This window comes from Centroberyx affinis, unplaced genomic scaffold (assembly GCF_046629955.1).
Source record: "Centroberyx affinis isolate AG114_WGS23_722 - 3 ecotype Tasmania unplaced genomic scaffold, CSIRO-AGI_Caff_v1 ptg003357l_1, whole genome shotgun sequence".
NCBI classification, from domain to species: Eukaryota; Metazoa; Chordata; class Actinopteri; order Beryciformes; family Berycidae; genus Centroberyx; species Centroberyx affinis.
The window spans coordinates 102,306-119,560 of record NW_027281351.1 but is presented as its reverse complement, the minus strand read 5'-3'; the positions used below and the strand labels follow the sequence as shown (position 1 = coordinate 119,560).

The 17,255-nt window shown below is 41.2% G+C and overlaps 1 protein-coding gene across 2 annotated transcripts; it reads left to right on the top strand.

The window, feature by feature from the left end:
- Positions 1 to 1,869: 1,869 nt before the first annotated feature.
- LOC139660669 (glutathione synthetase-like) lies at positions 1,870 to 15,480 on the top strand. 2 transcript variants are annotated; one of them, XM_071538874.1, is made up of 12 exons: positions 1,870 to 2,001; positions 2,318 to 2,463; positions 2,969 to 2,996; positions 4,341 to 4,480; positions 4,814 to 4,930; positions 5,349 to 5,429; positions 5,593 to 5,670; positions 5,969 to 6,035; positions 7,435 to 7,629; positions 13,029 to 13,110; positions 13,517 to 13,706; positions 14,884 to 15,480. In XM_071538874.1, the coding sequence occupies exons 1-12, from the start codon at positions 1,882 to 1,884 to the stop codon at positions 15,005 to 15,007; spliced, it is 1,368 nt and encodes a 455-aa protein (XP_071394975.1). In that variant the 5' UTR covers positions 1,870 to 1,881; the 3' UTR covers positions 15,008 to 15,480. The 2 variants fall into 2 exon arrangements, with proteins under 2 accessions (XP_071394975.1, XP_071394974.1); XM_071538873.1 differs by having other exon boundaries at positions 2,921 to 2,996.
- Positions 15,481 to 17,255: the final 1,775 nt, after the last annotated feature.

The following is a 17,255-nucleotide window of genomic DNA, read 5'->3' as shown; positions in this document are numbered from 1 at the left end:
AAAAAAAGAGTTTGAAGAGTTTTGCAAGAATTGTTTGCTTTTGCAAGAGATGTATAATGTTTTGCTGGTTTGGTGTAAGGTTTTGTGGTTAATGTGTAGAGTTTTACAAAAATAGCCTATAGTTTCAAAGATAGTGCCTAAGCAATCAGAAAAAACTGTAATCTGTGTATCGTATGTAGGTCCCAAAATGCCCAATCTCTCTCTTTAAAGTCCCACTGAAACGGAGGTTAGGGCGTCTTTAGCTTCTGTACTGTGACGTATTTCCCAGTGAAACGGAATATTTGAGCGGTGTACAGTTACAAGAGGGATTTAAATCAAATCCTTCGCATTTGATTGGACCGCTAAACAGTGGGCGGGGCTAGAGTTTAGCGCGGTACAGAGCTACAGAGAGAAACGGAGCTACAGAGGACTATTGGCTCCACACACACCAGGTTGAAGAATGATTGATGGGTGGATGTCATGATATTATTGGTTGAAATTGGTTGGTTCATGCTTAGTAAGCACACAGCATATTTTGTTTTACAGGAAGAAAACATGATTGGATTTTGATATAAGAATACAAAGAAATAGATTTTTTGTATTTTTTTTGGCATATATTGTTAAATAGGTGCACAGTATGACTGGGGATGTGATCTAAAAGGGTTAAAAATGCATTTTTCATTTCATCTCGACTTTAAATGTAGAGGGGAACCTTCAACTAAATGATTACAACAATTCTTATCATGGAAAAACATCGCAGATGTTGTATAGTTGCATTTTTTTTTGCTTAATTATTTGTTTTTGTGTGCAAACACACATTTTTTTTTGTCAACATTTGAGTGTTGCGGATTTCTAGAAATTACGCTCTTATTCTGAAAAAAATAGTACCGGAGGTCTTATTCTTATTTCAGCTGGCGGAACACAGCCGGGGAACGACTTCCTGAGTTGTCTTCTGGGGCGCACGCACGCCGCACACAAATCCGCTGTTAGCGTGAGGGAGCCATTCGGCATCATCATTTACTCTCTGGGAATTGCAAAAAATAACGGAGAACCCGCGACTACATTACATTAAGAGCGACGACGGGAAGGAACGTAATTTCTTTTGGGCTGATCTACTTTTCTTTAGAGAAAAGATGATTTAGAAAAAAAAGTTAAATGCTACATTTTCGTTCAAATTATAGAATTTTCTGAATTAGGCTACCATGAAGACGTAACTGCCATACACTGCCACATCCACGCACATAAGATGAACACAGTTCAATATGAATTAATTAGCATAGGCATACATGAAAGTTCGATGTATAGGCCTACATATCTAAGATCAATCAACACAATGCCTAATACTAGCTCATATTGACTCTGCAAAAGACTTTTGCACAGTCCTGTATATCAATGTAAACGCCGCAGAACGGAGTTTGGATGGACTCAGTTCTGTCCGGTGATGACAAAGCTGGTGTTCAGCTGTGTGTCAGAAACTGCAGCTTGAAAGTTGAATCCATTCAAGTTCTGTGGTTTCAACCTATAGAGCAGTGCAACAAGTCTGTCTGCCCTGTGATCTAGTGTTGATTTGCTCTTTGAAGTTTTGTATAATAGTATATACACTGGCAATATTGTTTCAGTTTTGCTCGCATGACAAAAAGGTTTTATTAGTTAAATAAATAGGTAATTTATTACAGAAAATCAGCTGTCGTTTGTATAGGTTTCGATATGAAAGGCATTTTTACAACTTTATTTTCAAAACCAAAACTATACATGGAGGAAGTCCTTAAATGGCCTTCTTTTCATTGGCTTGATGTTTCACTTTGAATCAAAAGTGAACGTAGCCTATATAAGGATGCTAATTAGTTCTAGTTTTAGTATCTTTTCGGCGCATTTTGCTGGGTGGGAATGGCTACAGATGAAATGCTACAAGGGTTGATGAGAAATCCTGAGAGACTGAAGGCTTTGGCGAAGGAAGCAAAAGAATTTGCTCTTCAACATGGGGTTGTGATGAGGACCGTGGAGACACCCGATTCATCTGAGGTAAGGTTTGTCGTGAGTGATTCATAGTGACACCAAGTCAGGTCAATATGTCCAAAGATGTTTCTGCTTATTCTTGTTTATAACAGTGGTGGTACTTGAGAGTGCTGATAAAAACCTGATGTCCACTGTTCAAAATAAATTATATTTTAAAAAAAACCCATAGATGCTGAAAAAAACCCAATACACCAGTGTCAATTTCCTCTCCTTTTGGGACGAAACTCTTCAGTTCTTGAACAATTATAATGCACTGATGCGATGCTCGTCATGTTTTTGGCTGTAAAGGCAGTGGTGAAATACATGTGTGCTGTGGTTTCAGGTGGTGACCTACGCTCCATTCACACTCTTCCCCACGCCTGTGCCCAAAGCTGTGTTCCACCAGGCTCTGGCAGTGCAGACTCACTTCAACACGCTGGTGGACAAGATCAGCCAGGACCCAGGCTTTCTGGAGGAGGCTCTCGCTAGGTAGGCTACTAGAGAGGGAATGATGATGTCAGGACTATCTTGGACATGGATTAGCCTTGAAGGTCTTGACTGTGAAGTCTGCCTTTTCCATTAGTCTCCGTGCAAATTCTGGCCAGTGGAGGCAGTTTTGCATCACACAGGACTGAAAAAATGCACAGCCACAACATAGTGTGCAGGTAAAACTTCTATAGAATCAGAGATGATGTATACGGAGGACACAAAACGAAGCGGTTGCAATATAGAAGGATCTTTTTTTGGTGTGTGAGAGTGTAGTGCAAAATTGTGTTCACTGGCCAGAATGTGCATCGGGTCTAATAGAAAAAGGATAACAGTCAACGAGACCCTTTATGCTTTTTATGTTTTGCCAAATTTAATTTATATTGAGATTTAACAGAAATCGATTCCAACAGCGACGGAATGAAAAAAGTGCATAATATGATGTTTTTCCACTTCACAGTACTGTCCAGGCGGACGACTTCACAGCTAAGCTGTTTGACATTTACAGACAAGTTCAGCGAGAAGGCAGGACTCAGGTAGGAGTAACATATATGATTTTTTTAAGACTGTGACTGGAATGTGAAAGTACTGGTCACATAGTATTTTCAGTAGCCATAGAAAAAAAGTGAAGAGTGAAAATTGCATATTTCACTATGACATGCACTGGTAGTATTTTCTCAGGATGCACTATGTCAGCACTACGGGCCATAAGTGTGTGCCATGTTATTTTCACTATGGCATTATTCTTCAGATGCTTCGCCAATAGTAAAAGCCTCTTAAAGCCACAGTGTCGCAGGCGATACCAAAATATCATGTTGTCTTTGAAACATTATTGTGTCTCAATAGTTTGAGCTAGAGAGATGCATTTTTTGCACCTGAAACTACAGATTCTCAGCTACCTGGCAAGCCCAATATAGTATATGTGGTCATTTAGATTTCATTTCGAAAGTAATGCGTAATGTTTTAAAAAAATATATGGACAGGTCGCTACGCTGGTTGGCACATGGACTTAGCCCTATCCTTTATCAGTCGATTGTAAGGCGCGGCAGCAGTTATATCTTGGAAGCCAATGATTCACACAGTAACCAATAACCATATATATGTTCAGAGTAAAGTGGAGGATGATTACCGACATGCTTCATTGCTCCTCCCTCGCTGTTTAAAAGCGGCCCTCTCCCCCTCCCGTTCCTGAAAACAATTCTTGTAATTGCAGAATCGATGAAGCGAGCGAGTAAACTTGTTCAACTAGCAAACTTGCTACCTACCCCTTCACTTGTCATTGTGGGGCATGTAACATGTTCAGCGGGAGAAAACCTGGCAAAGTGATAACCGATAACTGGTAACCGGCGTCATTTCTCCGTTGGTAGCTTAGCTAGTAGCCTTTATGCATGGTCCTTCGTGAGGTTTGTCCTTTGGGCCTTCCGTAGTCCAGCAGCTTTGCTGTGGTTTATTTACAAATGTGTTGCGGTTTCTGTCACCCTCTAGTGGTTGGAAAACCACTTAGTGCAGCTTTAATTAGATTATTCGCCATTTTTTATTTTGTATTTTAATTTTTTAAACTTGTTAAACTAGTAAACTTGCCTACCACTTCACTTGGACATGTAACCTTCAATGGGAGAAAGTTCTGGCAAAGCTGGTAGCTGGCAAGACTTCTCAGCAGGTAGGCTACGTTTAGCTTAGCTGTTCGCATTTATTCTTCCAGTTGTCCTTCGTATGCCTCTGTATTCCAGTGGCTTTGCTGTGTGTTATATACAAATGTGTTACAGTTTCCGTCGCCCTCTAATGGTCAGAAAAATCGCTGGCCACAACCCGCAACTTGCGTCTGTTTTTCTTTTTTGTGAGATTTGGAATTGCATGTGAATTCTGTTTATTCTTTCCAGTCCATTGTGTTGGGTGTGAACCGGTCCGACTACATGCCAAACCAGAGAGAGGATGGGACTTGTTCTCTGAAGCAGATGGAGATCAACACAATCTCAGCTGGTAGTTTTGGTGTCACTGGCCTCCTCCCTGTGGTCCACAGGTACTCTAGGATGTGCTTTTGTAGAAGTGGTTTGGTACTACTGGTTGGCAATTTGTTGAAATTTAACCAAGGGGATGATGAGCAGATAAAGTGTATCTTTCTATTACATTTACCTCAAATATTCAGCTATTACGATGCATTAAATTTCTGTTTACAAAAGGGAATGCCGTCCCCTCATTCTCCATCAATTCACCCGGTGTACTACACTCTTGTGTCATCAGTGGGGTTTGATTTCCATTTATACTAGTGGTAGAGATAAGGAACCAAACTCCATACTGTGGGCTGTCCAATCTCATGCAAAACTGAATGGTAAAATGTTGTGTTTCCCATCAGGCACATCCTGAGGTTGGTTGGCCTGCTGGAGGAGAGCCAGCATGTTCCCGACAACAACACGCTTGCTGCAGTAGTCAGAGCATTAGCCAAGGCCTGGGAGCTCTATGGACAACAGAAGTAAGTGTAGTGATGGTACAGAGCAAGATATCTGACACCAGTGTATCAAAACTTGTTCAGAAAGGGTGAACATCTCATAGCTATGAAGTATTGTACGCTTCAGCTGATAACATGGTATGGGGAGGCTCACATTAAAATAGACCAAGTCTAAGTCTCTAAGTTGATGATTTCCTGATTTGATGATTTCATGATGATGTCTTTGTTTGTTTTTCTTGATTTCTAGAAGTGATACATTTAATGTGCTATGTATGGCTGCATTTTATCAGGCCAAAGTAATTTCTTTTTTCTAATTATTCAATTTTGATGTGCATGTACAGTAGGAAATGCATTACCTAACTAAACCCGATTGATTGCTTCATTGACTAAATGATAATGTAATGTAACAAACATGTTTTTAAACTTGATTCTCTCTCTTCAGGGCAGTATTTATGTTTCTGGTTGAGGATGTCCAAATTAGCAAACTTAGTCATCGTTGCATTGAGAATGAACTTTGGAAAAGGTAAGGGCAATGGATTTTAAATGTTAAGTTGTTGTACCTGGCAACTTGTTAATAGAATTAGGGATTGAACCAGCCCTTCTTACAACTTATTCTGAACAGCAACAGTATATAAGAACATTTTAGACTTAGGATAAGGAAAGCAACTTTTCTTCTTTCTGTGCAGAGACATTCCTGTTATACGAAGAAAGTTTGAGGATGTGGTAAAAACAGGATATCTTAACGGGGACAAAAAAATGTTTGTGTGAGTATGCTTTTATTTTAACAGCTGTGAAAAATACATAATTGAATTACAAATGGGAGGGAGCTAAGATTGCGGTATAGAGATGGCTAAATCAGAACCTGTTTGCTGGTCACCCACTACCAACACATTCTTTAGCAGAGCAACTGGTCACAGGTTTTGAGCCTTACAGCAATGTTTTCTAACCATTCCGTCATCCTATAACATCTGACACTTCTTTTAAACCTGCTGAGGTTTAAAAGAAATGTAACCCTAACCCTAACCACTTCCTTCACTCCTTCCTCTCTCTCTCTCTCTGCAGAGATGGGCTGGAGGTAGCTGTTGTGTACTACCGTTATGGCTACGTGCCAAACAACTACAAAGAACAGGTCAGATATAATTTTAATATTCACCAATATTTGTGTCACATTAACAGTTATGTTGTTTTATGTATTTACTGGTCATGATTTTGGGACAGTCAACTGATGAGCTTTCATAAACTGCGGTTTATTAATAAAAAGTAGCTAGCTGTGTGCATAGATAGGATCATCTGCTTGTTTAGATTGCATGTGTCAAACACAATTTGGGCAGCCACAAATTGTGATCCAGCCTGCCTATAAAACCCGGTTGTCAATTAATTTTGGCCTTCCTAGTCTAGGCCAGAAGATTATCTGAGATGGGGGTCATTGGGTTCACCGTTTTAGGCAAAAATCCATCAATGAAAAAGGGATTTTGCATTATGGGGAGTAGTAAAATTATGTTATAGAGCTCAGGTCATTGCCAAAATAAAGGAAATACCAGCATAAACAAACACCATCTGAGAGGCAATTGGCAGCTGAGCTCCAAGTGAAAGAGCTGGGACCTGTTTGACTGGACATTGAAATACAGTAATTTCCTGAGGATGCTGTCTGTGAAGAAAACAATTGCTGATGACAATACAGATATCAACAAAATCATCACTCAATGAGAAATTTGCATCTCAGACAAAAGAGCAAACTGCTTGTACAAATGATGATATCTTTTAGCTTTTTGGTGATGCTGTTTGATGTTATTTTATTGATGCTAGTGAATACTGAAGTGAAGAATGAGAAACAAGAGGCACTTGAAACATAACCGGTTATGCTAATGAGGTGGATTGGGAGAGAGATGGTAATTGCTATCGTAAACATTTTCCAAGGAAATGTTTTGCATGCATTTATTTTCAGAAGCAAGTAGATTCCTTTATGAAAACAGAGAATGTAAGAATTCCATGACTTTGGGGACCACTGAATTTAATGATAATAATATTTGCGTGGCATTCCAGATCTTTTCAATGAAGTTCTGTGGTATTATTTTTAAATATATTCAACACACATTGAATAACTGCAATAATGTATCACAGCTGACATTCTTATAGTTTCTGCAGTTCTAAATATAAGACTACCACATAAGTTCACTGATAAGGTCTGAATTATCATATAAAACCTTTTTTCTCATTTAATTTTCTTTCTCCCAGAACAGTGTCACAGCACAGCAACATTTAACAAGTCATAGTTTCCAATTCGTTTTAAATATTTGCAAGATGCCTGGTTTTATTGATTTGTATCATGACAACTGTGATCTCTGCTTGCATACTGTAAGATTCAAAACAACTGCCAACCCTTAATTACTGATTTGCTGTAACTGTTGCTTAATTAGTAGTCTTAAGTATTTTTAATTTCCTTCCTTCATTCCTTCCTTCCTTCCTTCCTTCCTTCCTATCAATTCAACTATGGATCATTTCTGACATATAATTCATGTTTGGTGTAGACTTGGGAAGCCCGCCTGCTGATGGAGCGCTCTCTGGCTGTGAAGTGTCCAGACATCGGCACCCATCTGGCTGGAACCAAGAAGGTCCAACAGGAACTGGCCCGACCCGGAGTTCTGGAGAGGTTCTTCCCCGACCAGCCCCAAGTGGTGGAGCAGATCAGAGCCACCTTCGCTGGCCAATACACTCTAGACATGGTAAGGGGATGACACATACTGCACAGGTGCTTCACCTGGTGGAAAGGCCTCTTTAGCAACATTTACAACACACAACACCATCTTGGTAAGGAAAAAAACAGAATCTTGAAAAGTACTTCCATATATAAAATAAGCTCTTTGAAATGTATTTCCATGTAACTTAAAATTCCAATTTGAACTCCCAATTGGCAGGTCCATATCTTAATAAACATACAGTTTATGTTTATATACATATTCCTGGGGAAAACACTGATGCTGTTCCAGTCTGTGCTCAAACACATCCTCTGGTGTGTTTTGCCAGTGGTCATTTTAATGCGTTTGTCACAGAAATAGAATGAGCATAATTTGACTGAATGTAATTTTGGATTCAACATCAAATACCCAAAGGTAAACAAGTAGCACATACACAGATCTTCAAGACCAAGTTGACTAGTCTCAATTTCACCAATTTATTTTGGCCATGTCAACAAACATGCTAAAGTTTCGGCCCAGTGGCCTTCATCAGAGCATGGAAGAAAATCCCTGTTGTATAGGGGTGCATTCCATTTGGTAACGATTTCTCCTCGTCTCCTCGCCTCGCGTCTCTTCCTCGACTCCTTGGTCAAAGGTCACGGAGGAAACGAGGAGAAGATGCGAGGAGGCGAGTGAACCTGGCTTGTCAATTGGAACGTCCTCACGCGCCATATTGAACTGAAGTGTGAAGCGTTGCGTTGAGGCTCCTCCCGTGCAGGATGACAGCTGTCTAAATTATTCTAAGGCTCATGTTTTATCCACATAAAAACGTTTAACAAAGTTCAGATTAATGTTTAATTCATCTAAATTATGCCAGCCTCTAGTGAGCCTTGTCTACCTCATAAAGGTAGAACACTTAAAAAAAAAATCCCTAATGCCTAAAAAGCATTTCTGTTTCTGTTTTTATTCAGTTTTTTTTTGTTATTCTGTCTGCTGTATGCTACATTTTAATTTTGTGAAGCACTTGTAGCACTGATAAGAAAGGTGCTATACAAATTGTCCAACTTTTATCCTTTATGCGACTTGGATTAGACAACGATCATGTGGGCTGTTTGACACTCACTGGCAATGAACCAAAGTGCTTTCTTTTTATTCCTAAATAAATAAATGAATTCCCAAATAACCATAGATCTAGCTGTAAGAGCAAAATGTGCGATTTAAAACAAGGAAATGCTGTTAATGTTTAGTAAGAATTTATTCTCCAGAAGAGAAATTCCATGGCAACACACACAAACACAATTCATAAGCATGATGAATACTAAATGAGAGACACATCAAACAAACGCAGCAAACCAACTGGTGATCCAGAGAAGACACAGAAGTGATTCCAGCAAAAGACAAACATGCCGGCCTTTATGATGAAAATATGTGCTGTCATGGCAACGGTCATTACGCACCGTGACCAAGGTTATGACTATGGTGAGAATGGAAACAGAGGTAGGCTACGCCTAAAAGGCAGAGAAATTTGCATTTTATTTATTTTTTTACATTAAAAAAATAAAATAAAACTGTCTCTAATATAGTTGAAAATCTCTCCGTCTGCTGCTCAGCCCGTGCGTCCTCGGTCACTTCCTGGAGAAACCCCAGCAGCGCTCCCTCTCCTCTTCGCCTCTTGGCTGCCGGGGGAACCGAGGAAGCCGCGGAGGTCACACATGGGAGCGGGCAGCAGCATCTGATGGCCCCGGTTGCTCATCAGGGGGACTGGGATCGGGGCTGGATGGGGAGCGCACAGCGGCTGACTCCGGCTGCTGGTCCACACGAGTCTATTAAAGCGGGAGGGAGCGCCGATGGCCTCCCGCCGGTAGTCTCATGCATGAGGGAGAACCGGGGCCAGCTGCAGCCGTTTGCTCCCCATCCTCAGACCCAGAGCCCGTTGCTGCTGACTTGAGGTCCTATTAGAAAGAAACGCGCATGGTAAAAGAGTCGCATGTGTGCATTTATAGGCTATTTCTATATGTCCTAATGAACAGATTTCATTCAGGCTTATTAGATCATGGAATGTCATTCATATTAATGATAAATCCTATAAAATAACTCCATATAAAATTCACGTTACTTGCCCCCACTCACCCTCTCTATACGCTGGAGGATCAGCTGGCGCGTCTCCTCTGTCCCTATAATCACATTCAAGCCTTAAGATCATTTACTGATGCCTATTTGGGAAAAGTTTGACATCCTACAACTACAACAGATCTGTCAGTATATGAACCTTTAACGTATAACCCTTCATTAACAAATGTTCAGCTAACATTTAAAACCTCTGCTATTTCTGTTTGAAGAATATATAACAAGTTGGGGCTACTTACACCTGTGGATTTTTTTTCTGCCAATGTCCGCACGTTTTCTGATGGTATGGAGGCGGGCTTATATCCGCATGTGCCAATGGTTAATTGACTTCACTCATTATTTCCGCATCGAGGATACACCTGAGTATCCTCCGACCACGCCTTATTGGAGGACGGAGGCGAGGAGACTTGAAGGATCCTTCATGCGTCTTTTAACCAATTGGAACATCCTTAATGATGGCGGCTCATTTTTGGATGCCGAGTCACCGAGGAGACGAGGCCGCGAGGACGGAGGACAGGACACATTTTGGCCAAATGGAATGCACCCTAGGTGTTTGGCTTACAGGGTCACATGGTAATTCATTCAACAAGGTCCCATAAATATCATCCTTTCTAACCACATGACAATACTAAAATGGGTGAAATGGCACACAACTTAACAACTCTTACTGAGGTTACAGTTCATGCACTACCATACAGTTCTTGTTTCCATAAACCTGTTCAGAGAAATCATTTCAAGCTAAAATCATCATTTAGTCCAGCAGGTGGCAGTGTTGATATCCAGTACATCTCCCTAAGAGAGAGTAGTTTTGGCAGGTTGTCCCTCTGGCTGGATGAGTTGAAGTCCAATAAAGTGCAGAGTGGCTGGAGAGCTGTGGTTGGCTTCATGATAGTGCTTGGCTATGGCATATGGACCCTTTTCACAGCAGCCATTTTGATGTGTCATAGTAGAGAAAGTAAAGTTTATTTATATAGCACCTTTCACAGAGCAAAGTCACAAAGTGCTTCACAGGAGTAAAATAGTTCAAATAAGACCATCAAATAGTAAGAAACAATAAAACCATAAAACAAAGGACATACAAACACAGAGAAATACAGACAGAAGAGGCTAGACAAAGGCCAGTCTGAACAGATGAGTTTTTAGCTGCTTTTTAAAAGTGTCAACAGAGGCCGCAGATCTTAAGTCCAGTGGAAGAGCGTTCCACAGTTTAGTTGCCACAATTTCAAAGGCTCGATCACCTTTTGTTTTGAGCCTAGAGCGAGGGACAACCAGTAAGCCCTGGTCAGAAGACCTAAGTGACCTGCTGGTAATGTAGGGATGGAGTAGGTCGCAGATGTACATAGGTGCCTGACCATGCAGGGCTGTATATGTGATTACAAGAACCTTAAGTTGAATCCTAAACTTGATGGGAAGCCAATGTAAGGAAGCTAAGATGGGTGTGATGTGAGACGTCCTGCTGGACCTAGTCAACAGCCTTGCAGCAGTGTTCTAGACCATTTGTAGACGGTCCAGGGATGACTTGCTGAGGCATGTGAAAAGGGAATTACAGTAGTCCAGGTGGGATGACATAAAGGCATGAATAATCATCTCCTACTCAGCTTGTGACACAACAGACCTGACTTTGGCAGTGTTTCTAAGATGGAAAAAACATGTACGGGACAATGACTGAGAGTAAACACAGGTGTACCTAATGACTCAGAGTAAACACAGGTGTACCTAATAACATTAATGATGGTGGCAAACCTAAATGGAATAGAACCATCATTAATGTTATTAGTTACACCTTTGTTTACCCTGCTATGACACATCAAAATGGCTGCTGGGAAAAGACTCAATTCCATGTTCCCTGGCCTGTACAAATAGCTGTTTTATGTTCTGTTGCACTGACTTCCTCAAACGTATGTACCAGCTTGTCTCTGATTGTTGGTGCTCGTCAGAATGATAGGAGAGGGTTCTGCTTTTAGTATGTGTCAGTGTTTATTGATTATGTCCCGGAGATTCTGGTGACAGTGATTGAATCACAGAACTTGAATGGAAAGAATGGTCCTTCCACTGTTTGTCATGGTAAGTTGGCTAATACAGCATGAAATTGAGACTATGGAAATTTAAGGGTTAGTTTCTATGGTGAACGCAAGTCTGGTCATTAAGGCCATAAAGTATGTCATGCTTCTGTTTGCAACAAGGTTAATGTAGCATTGTCATGTGCGTCTCTCGCTAGCTCTTCTAGTCAAAATCAGCATAATAGCATAATCAAACAGGTACCTTTAACTTAAAGCCCCTCAAAAGCTATACAAACGTAGCTAAGCCTACCTTTAGTGGAGAAGAAAAGTTAGCGTTTGCTACCTTCAAACAGCTAACGGACATCGGCTGAAACAGATTAACTAAACTATAACCACTTCCACTAACTGCACAGATGTCCAAACTTTTGACTGACTTAAAAAGACAGTAGAAACTGGTAAAAGAGCTCCACCTAGTGGTGGCATGACTGACAACTTAATTCAGCTGCAATGCCAGCTTTCCACTGCTTTGGTCCTTGCTGCAAACCTCTCACCTCAGCGACTTGCCGTAAATAGGTTTATACAGAAGCTAGCTCAGTGGTACACATAAAAATGGCCACCACTGAGTATCCAGGAACGTTGATTTGAATGGGATTTGAACCGTTCTATCCTTTCAAGTTCTGTGGATTGAATTCAGTTGTGAAGTTTATTCTTTTCAGTCCTTCAGATGTGACTTTGGACTTGAGCAATTCAAGTCTTGAGGATGTTAAAGCATGGTTGTAGGCTTTATCTATTATACATGGAGGGTAATTTCTTTGATAAAATCTTGATTTAATCTCCTCTGCCTTATATTTGAATTCATCTAGTTCCAAGCAATTTATCCTTAGTCGTAAGAACTGTCCCTTAGGTATGTGTTGTTTCAAATGGTTTGGGTGGTTGCTGTTGTAATGGAGGATGGTATTGCGTTCCATGGGCTTCCTGTCAATGGAGGTATGAATGCTTCTGTCCTGGTGTTTAGAGATGGTAAGGTCCAGAAAGTTGATAGTGTTGATGAGGTTACTGCATTGTGGATTTTGGATTTTAGAAAAGAGCTAATTCACGTGTCTGAATCATTTTGAGTTCTTCCATTGTGGTATCAAACATCAAGACATCTAAAAAAAAATTTCCACAATTGTATCTCTGTTCTGAATGGATTTTTGTCCATGCTGTAGAATACCTCTTGCTCCCAGTGTGCCACCACCAGGGATGCATAGGCTGGAGCAGCCGCTGTGCCCATAGCGGCCCCCTTGATCTCTAATTTTTTATTCTTTTTTGATTTTCTAGGGTCCAGAGGGTGACCAAACGGTGGCCATGGCTTTGGCCAAACCAGATGAGTTTGTCCTGAAGCCTCAGAGAGAAGGAGGAGGTAAGATGACATCAGCATATTCTCTAAAACAGCTAGAGTACCAGGCGTGCCCTTGGTATTCTTTGAGAAAAAACATGCGTCTCCACATCTCCCCTCCTGACCGGAACCAATCCAATATGTTGGAAAAGTCTGCTGATTTAAGCTGTTTTGAACTCAGTCTTTTTTTTTTTTTTTTTTTTAAAGCAAACTGTCTCCCATTTGAGATGCTCTATGTCCATTTGATAGTGTTCCTTAAAGATGTCTTTGATACAGTGACTCCTAGAATTTACTCAATTTTAAACAGCTCTCTGGCCACAGCTACATTCTCCTATAGTTTTAAGACTACTTACCAACTTATTTAATCTAGTATTGTGTCTTATAATTGCCAAAATTAACACTGCTTCATGTCTCCATTCTACTGTTTCAGGGAACAATTTCTTTGGAGAAGACATCGTCAGGATACTAGAGGAAGTTAAAGGTGACAAGAGGAGAGCTGCTTATATTCTGATGGACAGGATCCGTCCTAAAGTAGAACACAACGTCCTGCTGAGGAGAGGTCTACCGCTCCAACTCAGCTCTGTCTGCTACGAGATAGGAGTTTTTGGAGCTTACGTGAGGTACAGTATATACAGAGGCATGCATACTAGTGTATGAATATTAAAAAGAACAACTTCCACATGCATGTACACATACCATTTCTCTACTCATTATTGATTGAATGACTGATTGAAAAGTAATCATGATCAAGATGTCTTACATTTGTACTTAATCTTAAAGGACTACTCTGACTTTTTGGGAGTTTAGCCCATTGGTCACCTTACTCAATATGTTATGAGAGGACTGGTACCAAAATCATCTGTGTCTCCGGTAGATAGCTCTGTCTGGTGTGCATGCTAATCCTTTAGCATATGTTAAGCCAGTGGTTCTCAAAGTGGGGTCCGGGGACCCCCAGGGGTCCTTGAGGGGGTTCCAGGGGGTCCCCAGCAAAAAGGGGAATAATTTATTTTCACTATAATTCCATCCATAAGTAACACAATGACAGAATGTATGACTATTTTGGTCATGGGTTTCATACACTTTCTGTAATAAAACAACTAAAAGCAAAAATCTTATCAGATGGGGGACCATGGGACAAAATCTTATCAAATGGGGGTCCGTGGTCTAATCTGTGTCAGTATAGGGGTCCTTGAAGTGAAAAAGTTTGAGAACCACTGTGTTAAGCTATCGAAGGTGACTAGCATTATCCTAAAAGTGAGAAAATGACAACTTGGAGCAGCTGGATTGTTAGTTAATTTTAATGACACCTGTCTACACCTGCCAGACTTGTTTAGGGGATAGGTAAAATAGACATAAAATTCAGCAAAAGGAATGCACTTTCAATACCAGAAGATCTCTCTTCAAATGTGACTTCCTAGCGTAACTTGTAGGAAGCGAGCATAGTTAGCCAGACAGCTAAAGTTTTTACACTGTTGATTCTTAATGGACTTCACTAATGATGAAGTTTGAGATTTTGTTTTCAGAAGTTATGAATCTACAGGCCATAGAATAAAAAACAATAGCAATTTTGGATTAAAGATTTATCTTCATCTTTTGGATAATGCTAATCGCCTACAATTAGCTACTTAACATGCATGCCAAAGCATTAGCATGTGCATCGGACAGAACTACTTACCTGAAAAACAGAGATGATTTTGGTACAAATCTTCTCATCAGATTTTGTGGGCCAGACAAATGGGCCAAACACCCAAAAGTCAGTGTCGTCCTTTAAGGCATCATCATTTTATCTCTATACAGGCATGGAGGAGAAATGGTCCTGAATGAAGCTGCTGGCCACACTTTGAGGACAAAGAGCATTGAACACAGTGATGGGGGTGTATGTAATGGAGTGACCATATTTGACAGTCCACTCTTCTACTGAGCGCTACCTGGCCTGGTGTGCAATATCAAGTATCACATACTCTACATACTGTGGAGTGCTATACACTCCCAAGAAGGAACACAAAGTTTACAAACGGTCTGTGTGTGTATGTATGTAGAGGTCAATCTTCAAAACTGTATTTTGTTGCATTATGATAAAAGGTGCCATCATTTTTTATATATAAAATAGATATATAGATTTTTGTAATTTTTTTTTTTTACCAAAATGCAGCATAATGCAGTTCCACAGATTGACCACTAAGGGGAAGTATAAGCAAAGGCATTTTCACATAGAGGCCATAAGATCAGTGGAGTTCATGCCAGGGAAATAGGGCAGTGGATTTTCACACTTTTTCTCTGGGGAACTGCAGTTCAAAAATAGTGTGTCTTGTTACTCAAAATGTATTTTGCAACATGTATCAGGTTTTAATTAAAAAAACTTTTTTGAGAATGTGTAAACTTCTTGTAATGTCATTGCATTGCACTATGTGGCAAACCCCACAAAACTGGTGTTCTGGCATTTAAACAAATGCTGAATTGCACTAACAGGGCAGCAGGGAGACGTAGCAAATCCAGAGACCATCCTTCAAACGGAAGATCAGGTTTAAGCCCCTGTTTCAGAGGCTTCCCTACATGGATCACTAATGTAACACATTATTGGTATTGGTACAAATAAATTTTGCTTCGTTTGGGATGTACAGTGATTTATATTTAACTTAATTGCTCCAGTGTATCAGTAGCAGACCTTTGACCACTGTGTTGCAATGTACAACTCAAACTGACTTGAACTGGAAAGTGTGTCTACTGTAAACTGTGAAGGCAAATGCAACCTGGTCATAATTTCATAATCTGTCATTAGGCCTATTCTGATATGACCTCTGTGTGTAATCTGGAGGACTATGGGCGCGTGTGTGTTTGTGTATGTATGCCTTTCATCCTCGTGATCGGTGATCTTTGTTATTGATCCCCGAGTGTGACACATTCCAGCGAGCGGCGGGGGGGGGGGGGGGGTCACCAAACAGACACGTGGGTCACTCTCACTGAGGGCCGTCGACACCAGACGAGCCCGGACAGGAAAAACGGCGCGGCATTCTTTGTTTGACTCCCGGAGCGCGGCGACGGGATGCCGCAGAAAAATACCTCTGTGTTTTGTTCCCCGAAGCAGTCGCCCTGGGGAGAGGGGGAACGGAGGTTAGCGCTGTGAATTTTGGCACTTCCCCACTGTTTATGTATTCCAAATTTGTATTGGCTCAGTGCCTTCTCCGCGTACGCCGCACGCAAATGAATATCATGGAAGTTCAAACAGTTACAGACTTGAAAGGAGTTGAGAAACACTTTTGTTGTGGTTAGCGTCTGTCACTACTTTTCACTTTTACTCTCTGCCAGTCAGTCTCTTCCCATTTGAGCGTTTACGCTTTCATTCATACTGAGCGCAAAGGCGTCCACATACAAATCATTAGCAAATGTCAAATAAGGCTAATGGTGTTGGAAAATAACAGTCTTCTGATGGATAGGAATTTAAAGCCATGCCCCAGCTGATTCAGTGCTAGTTCTCATTCACGGTTTCCATGTTATTGGTTTCATATGGTCAGGCTCGGGACGGCTCGAGCGGGGATTAGGTGGGGCCGGCATTGCCCTTGTTCACGAAAACGATCAAAAACCCTCTCCGTTCTTGCAGATGTGGCACTGAGAATCTCTTTTTTTTCTTGAATTCCAAAAATGCAGCTTTAACCGCTCACAATTCAGCTCCAGACCAAACGTGTGTGATCTAATAAGCCGGTTACACAAGCGTTGGCCCAGTTAGCCGTCGACCTCGCTCGCAGCGTCGAGCGCAGAGCGTGTGTGTGTGTGTGTGTGTGTGTGTGTGTGTGGCACGGGCAGAGCCGGCGAGGCTGGGTTTGGAGAGGAGAGCCGGGATATGGGTCACGGCAGGCTGGAAGTGGGTCACTGTCACCCTGCTCTCCGCCGCTCTGGCTCTGCACAAGGAGTACAGTGGGGAGACTTCAGCAAGACTGGGATATGGCTGTTTAATCTAAAACAGCTTCTCATAAATGTGTTTCCCCATGTTGTGTGTGTGTGTGTGTGTGCTCATGCTTTGGCGCCATAGAGAAGAAGTACGTCACATCAGGGACTACCACGGAATCCTAGTCTGTTTTTTCCTTCTTGCAGTACATCCTATTAACAAGAATAGCTGGAAATAAAGCAGCGCTGCCACTGACTGGAACAAGTGTCCCCCTGGCTCTCATTGT

What these genes read in the sequence shown, in the direction of transcription:
- LOC139660669 (XM_071538873.1), top strand. Translation starts at nt 1,882, where the DNA reads ATGCTACAAGGGTTGATGAGAAATCCTGAGAGACTGAAGGCTTTGGCG. An exon ending in GAGCTCTATGGACAACAGAA is followed by an intron (nt 4,931 to 5,348) that starts GTAAGTGTAGTG and finishes CTCTCTCTTCAG; the next exon opens with GGCAGTATTTATGTTTCTGG. An exon ending in GGGGACAAAAAAATGTTTGT is followed by an intron (nt 5,671 to 5,968) that starts GTGAGTATGCTT and finishes CTCTCTCTGCAG; the next exon opens with AGATGGGCTGGAGGTAGCTG.